Source organism: Pinus tabuliformis, chromosome 8, assembly GCF_031772625.1.
Source record: "Pinus tabuliformis cultivar Carrire ecotype Pingquan chromosome 8, CPIR1, whole genome shotgun sequence".
NCBI classification, from domain to species: domain Eukaryota; kingdom Viridiplantae; phylum Streptophyta; class Pinopsida; order Pinales; family Pinaceae; genus Pinus; species Pinus tabuliformis.
In genome coordinates this window covers 951,800,146-951,806,635 of record NC_142294.1, presented here as the reverse complement: position 1 = coordinate 951,806,635, position 6,490 = coordinate 951,800,146, and the positions used below count along the sequence as shown (strand labels likewise).

At 45.5% G+C, this 6,490-nt stretch overlaps 1 protein-coding gene across 1 annotated transcript; it reads left to right on the top strand.

The window, feature by feature from the left end:
• Positions 1-593: 593 nt before the first annotated feature.
• Positions 594-6,062, top strand: LOC149238627 (uncharacterized). The gene is made up of 3 exons (XM_089369624.1): positions 594-1,250; positions 2,842-5,095; positions 5,431-6,062. The coding sequence occupies exons 1-3, from the start codon at positions 594-596 to the stop codon at positions 6,060-6,062; spliced, it is 3,543 nt and encodes a 1,180-aa protein (XP_089225750.1).
• Positions 6,063-6,490: the final 428 nt, after the last annotated feature.

Here is a 6,490-nt window from a genome sequence, read left to right as displayed (position 1 = left end):
TCTTCTCCAGGCTCGACTCATTGTTTTGAGTATGATATCTTTTCTTCCGATGAGACTTCAGGTTTCTAATTGTCTGGATACAGTGTTCTTGTTTTATTAGGTTTTGGACCCAATATTTTCTTATTTCTTCATCCTGATACAATATATTTTTTTTGAGGACTTAGGGTCTACTGTTCCTATTTAATATTGCATGATTTGGGGGTTTTTGCTGACCCGAGATCTCGGCTACACCGAGTATTTGCATATGTCATCCTGATTTTGGAGAGAAACTGTTAATTTTTGCTACTGTATTTACTTATGATTTTTTCTATGGAATTCCTCACAGAGGTCCCTCAATGTTATTTGGTTTTCTCATATCTTTTGCACTGTAAGAATTACAAGAAATTCCGACTGCGCGCTCTGCTCCCGCCCGCGCTCCTGACCTGACCCCCTGAGCACGCCTGAGCCTGGCAGCGCTCCTGCTAGGCTGCAGCCTCCTGTTGCTGACCCTCCTTCTGCCCAGGGCCTCCTGCCATCGCCTTCTCTGGGCCTTCTGCCCACTCCCCCCTTCTGACCTCTGGTGGAGCGCCCCCGCGCTGCTGATCCAGTAAACAATGGATCCACCCTCCCAGGATCAGGCTGAACTGGAAAAGGCCTTTGCATCCCTCATTCCAGACAACAACTCGGAAAGAATCCGCCCATCAGCCTCAAAGTTTATCAAAAAACTTGATGAAATCCTGGAAGTTTCGCTTCCTCCCACCCTTCCAAGGAGAGCTGTTGTGGCCCTTGCTGAACGTGGCTTGGTTGGCCAGTTCACGGGTCTATGGCCTTCTCCCCGCACGGTCCAACGTTGGGTTGAAAGGAACTGGAACGCAATGGTCCAAGGCAAGATTGCAATAAGGTTTTGTGGAAGGGGGTTCTTCACCTTCCTCTTTGAATCAGTGGAAGATCGCAACCTCATTTTCAGAAATGGTCCTTACTTCATGGACACAAGAGGCCTTTACCTCAACCGATGGACCCCCGACTTTGATCCTGAAATGGATGTTCCCAACGTCGTCCCTGTCTGGGTCCGCCTTCCTCACCTGCCTCTCCACTGTTGGGGAGATGAATCAGTGAAAGCCATCAGGAACGCTGTAGGGAAATATATCGACAGATCGGAGCCAAAGGAGAATATGCATGCATGTGCTCGGATATGCGTTGAAGTGGACCTGGGAAAAGGATTACCGGAGGCAATCAAACTCAAAGTGGATCAGTGGACGCACATCCAACAGGTGGACTACGAGCAACTGCCTTTCAAGTGCAAGGTATGTCATGAATATGGGCATTTTGCTAATAGGTGTAGCAAATCCAAATCAATAGACAATAGCAATGTTGAAGCTCCGGAAGAAGCTTGGGAAATAGTTAAGAAGAAAAAAACAAACCCCCCTCCAGTTTCATCAAAGCCCTCCTCTGAAACCCCAATCCTCCCTTCTCAACCCTCAGGATCTGGCCCTTCCTTCCCTTCTTCCTCCAATCCTTTTGAATCATTGGCAGCAGAGGAACCCCCATCCCCTCCTCCTTCCCCAAAGGGCCCCGGGGCAACCCCCTCCTCTCCCCTCCAGGCCTCCCCCCCTCCAACAGTGGAAAGAATTCTAACAAGAAACAAAACAAAGGAAAACAACACCGCCACGGACCCCCCAAGAAAAGTGGGAAGGAAATCAAACAAAGAGATCAGAGATGAGAATGCCGCAAAAGAAATGGCCACAGGGACCCAACAGCCATTGGATACATATCTAGACAAGACCAAAGGAAGTGGAGAGAAGATGAAGGAGAAAAGCGGGACCCACAACAAATCAAGCAAATGATGATTTTGGTCTCTTGGAACTGTAGGGGGATGGGCTCCTCCCTAAAGACCAATGCAGTCCGAGATCTCATCAAAACTAAACATCCAAACTTCCTCCTACTCTAGGAGACCAAAATCACCGAACAGGAATTCCAAAACAGCTTGAAAAGAAGCAGAAATTATGAAGGAATTGCCATGAGTGCAAACGGAGCCTCAGGAGGCATAGGGACAATTTGGAATAAAAACAAATGGAAACTCAAAGATAACAGACAGAACAGATGGTGGATTAGGCTAGATATGCAAAACACAACCAAGATGGAAGAATACACAATCTATAATGTTTATGCTCCCCCCCACTTCAGAGATAAAGCCTCTTGCTGGGATTCTCTTTCAACAGATCTTATGACTGCCCATGGAAGAAACATTTTCCTAGGAGGAGATCTGAATTTAATAAGGAATGCGGATGAGAAAGTAGGAGGGAACTTCTTGGCTGATCCTTCAAGCGATACACTGGAAGAAATCATTCAAACACACAGTCTAGTTGATATTCCACCTAAGAATGGGCGCTTCACTTGGTCAAATAAAAGAACAGGCAAAAACAACATCAAAGAGAGACTGGATCGTATTCTGGTACAGGAGAGAATTGTGGCCAACTTTACAAGGATTCAGAGCACAATTATCCAGGGATTTATATCAGACCACAAACCTGTGGCGTTGCATTTAGACAAAGGGGAAGATATGGGTCCGCTGCCCTTCAAATACAACAGAGCTTGGGACAGCTGCGAGGACTTCAGAAATTTGATAAGAGATACCTAGGCAAATGAATAACAGGCTCCCCCCATTTCATTTGGGAATCAAAGCTCAAGCTCCTTCAGATAACTATCAAGCAATGGGCAAGGAAACACGCTTTAGAGGAAAGGAAGGAAAAAATCGATCTGCAAATGAGAATAGCGCAATGGAATCAGGAAAAGGAAGCTGGCCAAGATACAGAAGAAGACCAAAGGAAAGAAAGTGAGCTGTATAAGGCGCTATACAATTAGAATCGAAAGGAAGAGGATGAGCAAAGGCAAAAATCAAGATGCCTTTGGCTCAATTCAGGAGACAAGAATACTTCGTTTTTTCATAACAACCTTAAATTAAGGAGAGATGTAAACAATATTGAGAGGATAACAGTTGAGGGTAGAGAGCTAACGGACCAAGGGGAAATCAAGGAGGCAGCTTCTCGACATTTTCAATCTCTTCTTACAGCTGACCCTCACTATCTGGAAAATCCGGAATTCCTCAATATAATAGAGAACAAGATCTCTGAAGCACAAAATGGGGAGCTGGGCAAAGAGATCACAAGGGAGGAGATCGAATGGTCAATTCACAGCATGCCCTTGGACAAAGCCCCAGGGCCAGATGGCTTCACAGCGAGCTTTTATAAAACCCACTGGGACACCATCAAGAAGGACTACATCAGAATGGCGAAAAACTTCTTCACAAAATGCAAAATGGGCAGCAGTATTAAATCCTCCCATTTAGCGCTAATTCCAAAAGAGCCCAATCCTCAAACTTTTAACAGATTCAGACCTATTTCCTTGTGTAATGTCTCCTACAAAATCATCACTAAGATTTTGGCCAATAGGTTAAAAAAAATACTCCCTACCCTCATCTCCGAGAACCAAGGAGGCTTTGTCCCCAAGAGGCATATAACAGATAATGTCATTCTCATACAGGAGGCAATTCACAGCAGCTTAGCCAGAAATGAAAGGGGCATGACCATCAAGCTGGACATGGCGAACGCCTTTGATCGGGTAAACCATTCCTTCCTTCAGGCAGTATTAAAAAACTTTGGTATCTCAGAGTTCTTCATCAGCAGGGTCATGGAATGTATCTCCTTCAATTGGACAGCCCCCCTAATTAATGGCAGGCCATGCAACGCCTTCAAAAGTTCAAGAGGCCTGAGGCAAGGATGCCCATTATCACCCTTCCTCTATATCATCATGGCAGAAACGCTAAGCATGCACCTGGAAAATAAGCGTAAGTCAAAGGAAATAATAGGAGTTGACATTGTTCGAGGAGCCAAGGGGATCAACCACTCTCTATTTGCAGATGACACCCTTTTAATTGGAGGGGCCTCAAGCCTCATGGCTAGGAGATTCAAGAACACACTGGACCTCTTTCTCCAAGCTTCTGGGGGTAAATTAAACAACAAAAAGTGCATGATCTACACCTGGAATGTCCCAAGACACATAACCCAAAGAATCTCTATGATCATGGAAATCCCAGCCCAATCGAATTGGTCCCATTTTATGTACTTAGGGCTGCCCTTAGCTAAAGAATCAATCAAAGCCGAGGTTTGGGTAAAGTTAATAGAGAAATTGAGAGGGAAACTGCAGAGCTGGGGGGTGTACTGGCTCAACTTGGCGGGCAGAACAGTTCTTATAAAGGCCATTCTATCAGCTCTTCCTATCTATCAGTTTGCCACTACTCTCGCTCCAGCTAGCATCCACAAGCACATGGAGCTGATTATCAGAAGTTTCCTGTGGAAGGGGGGAAAGCAAGATACAAAAAAGTTCAGCCTGGTAAAATGGGAAAAGGTCATTCTTCCCCTTGAAAAAGGAGGGCTCGGAATTAGAATTCCAAGACTTGCAAATATGGCTATGGGCTTCAAGTTAACGTGGAGAATCCTCAATGAGAAAGGGTCCTGGTGGACAGAGGTCATCAAGAGGAAATATATGAACGGAATCAACAGCAATATCCTCACAGAACCTATCACTGATAGGCAATGCACACCTGTTTGGAAGTTGATAAAAAAAACTCTTCCCTTTTACAAATCTAGTATATCTAAAGCTCCAGGAAACGAAAGACACATCAGCATATGGGAGGATAGAATAATGGGCACGGAAGCCAGGGGAATGTCCTCTAAATACAGGCCCCTTCAACAGTGGATGTCAGAGGCAAACCTTAAAACCCTCTTCGACATCTCCCTTTGGGATCAAAATTGCTGGATTGGCTGGAGACCTCTGTCCCTCCCCAATGGCATCAAGAACCTCTGGGGTGACCTAAAGCTCTCACTCATAGGCTCAGCCCCAACAAACAGAATGTCAGATGACAATTTTGTTTGGGATCCCAATGGTGGCAGCTACACGGTGAAAGAAGGCTACAAAGCACTCCAAAACTCTTCAGCAACCAATAACTGGCATCTCTATAAAGCAGCATGGAAAAATGAAAGCCTGCCAAAGATAAAACTCTTCAACTGGACCCTGCTACATGGTAAAATCCTAACAGCAGAAAACCTCAGGAAGAAGGGTATCCAGGGCCCCTCAATTTGCTGCATGTGCAGAGAGGCAGAGGAAAGTAGTAACCACCTTTTCATTGATTTTCCTGTAGCTAGGTCTTGTTGGAAACTGATAACCAGCCCTTTAAATATTGGAGATCTCCCCAATCAGATCTCTCTCCTTCAGAAAGGTTGGGGAAAAGTTTCCCTTACGCCAATAAAAACATGAATCTAGCAAAAAGGATGTGGAGCACCATCCCCTATAACCTCTGCTGGCAGATATGGATAGCCAGGAACAAATGCATATTCAACAACAAGAAACCTAGTATCTCTAACATTCTGGCCAAAACAACTGCTCTCATAACAGAAACCGTGGAAGCAAATGGAATTTCCCAGGCAGACCTGGAATTGACAGATGACAGGGTAAAGGAGTGGATGCGGAGATTCAATTATGACACAAGAGCAAAAAATAATGCAAGCACTGGATTAGGACACTCGGACTGGAAATTGAGAGGGACCAGGGATGAAGTCAACAATTGGATCCAAAAACAAAAGAGGCACACACTCCATTTTGATGGGGCTTCAAAAAATAATCCAGGCAGAGCTGGAGCTGGGGGAACTATCAGAGATCCTCAGGGGAAAACTATAGTCACATATGAGTGGGGATCAGGCTCCATGTCAAATAACAAGGCTGAGGCATACAGCCTCCTTAAGGGGACCTCTATCGCCAAGAATCTCGGCATCCAAAATCTCCTTGTTATGGGCGACTCTGCCATCATTATAGCAGCCATGAACTCAGGGAAAGACTTTAAACAAATAGCCCTAAATAGAATCAAAGGCAGGATCATGGAACAAATCAGGGGCTTCAGCAAAGTGACATTCGAGCACATCTTAAGAGGCAACAATGTGGAAGCGGATGAGCAAGCAAATAACGCTGCAGGAAGACCCACGAGACAGGTAAGGGAAAATGATGAGATTTATGAACAGGATATTCCATAGACAGGCCCCCATCCCCTCTTCCCAGGTCATCGGTCACCTCAGGAAAAAGTACCAATGTATGTGGCACTTCAACAACTCCCCCTCATCATCTCTAATCCTCCTTGACTGCCAAACCAGGTATCACAGGACAGCAGACCGCCCCCAGCGCCCGATGAATTCAGGTAGGCTCCGGATTCTCTCCCTGACCACTGCAGCCATTTCCAGAAGGCGTGATCGAGCCCATACCGGCGGCAGGCACCTTGAGCGTCCTAAAATCACCTCAAAGGATCTCTCCTCTTCCAAGAACAAATCTTCTCCTACTCGAATCAAGAACCAGCAGGTCACCTCCGCTTCTATAAATGACAGTGTGAACCTCATAATTTTTACAGCTCGAAGTTATTCAAGACAGTTGCGTTGTGAACCCACCAAGTGCAGGCATCAGTTAGTGG

Excerpts from the sequence above, each read along its gene's own strand:
- LOC149238627 (XM_089369624.1), top strand. The coding sequence starts at position 594 with ATGGATCCACCCTCCCAGGATCAGGCTGAACTGGAAAAGGCCTTTGCA. Across the intron at positions 1,251-2,841 it reads AGTGGACGCACATCCAACAG|AATCGAAAGGAAGAGGATGA; the intron begins GTGGACTACGAG and ends CTATACAATTAG. Across the intron at positions 5,096-5,430 it reads AGAAAACCTCAGGAAGAAGG|AAACCGTGGAAGCAAATGGA; the intron begins GTATCCAGGGCC and ends CTCTCATAACAG.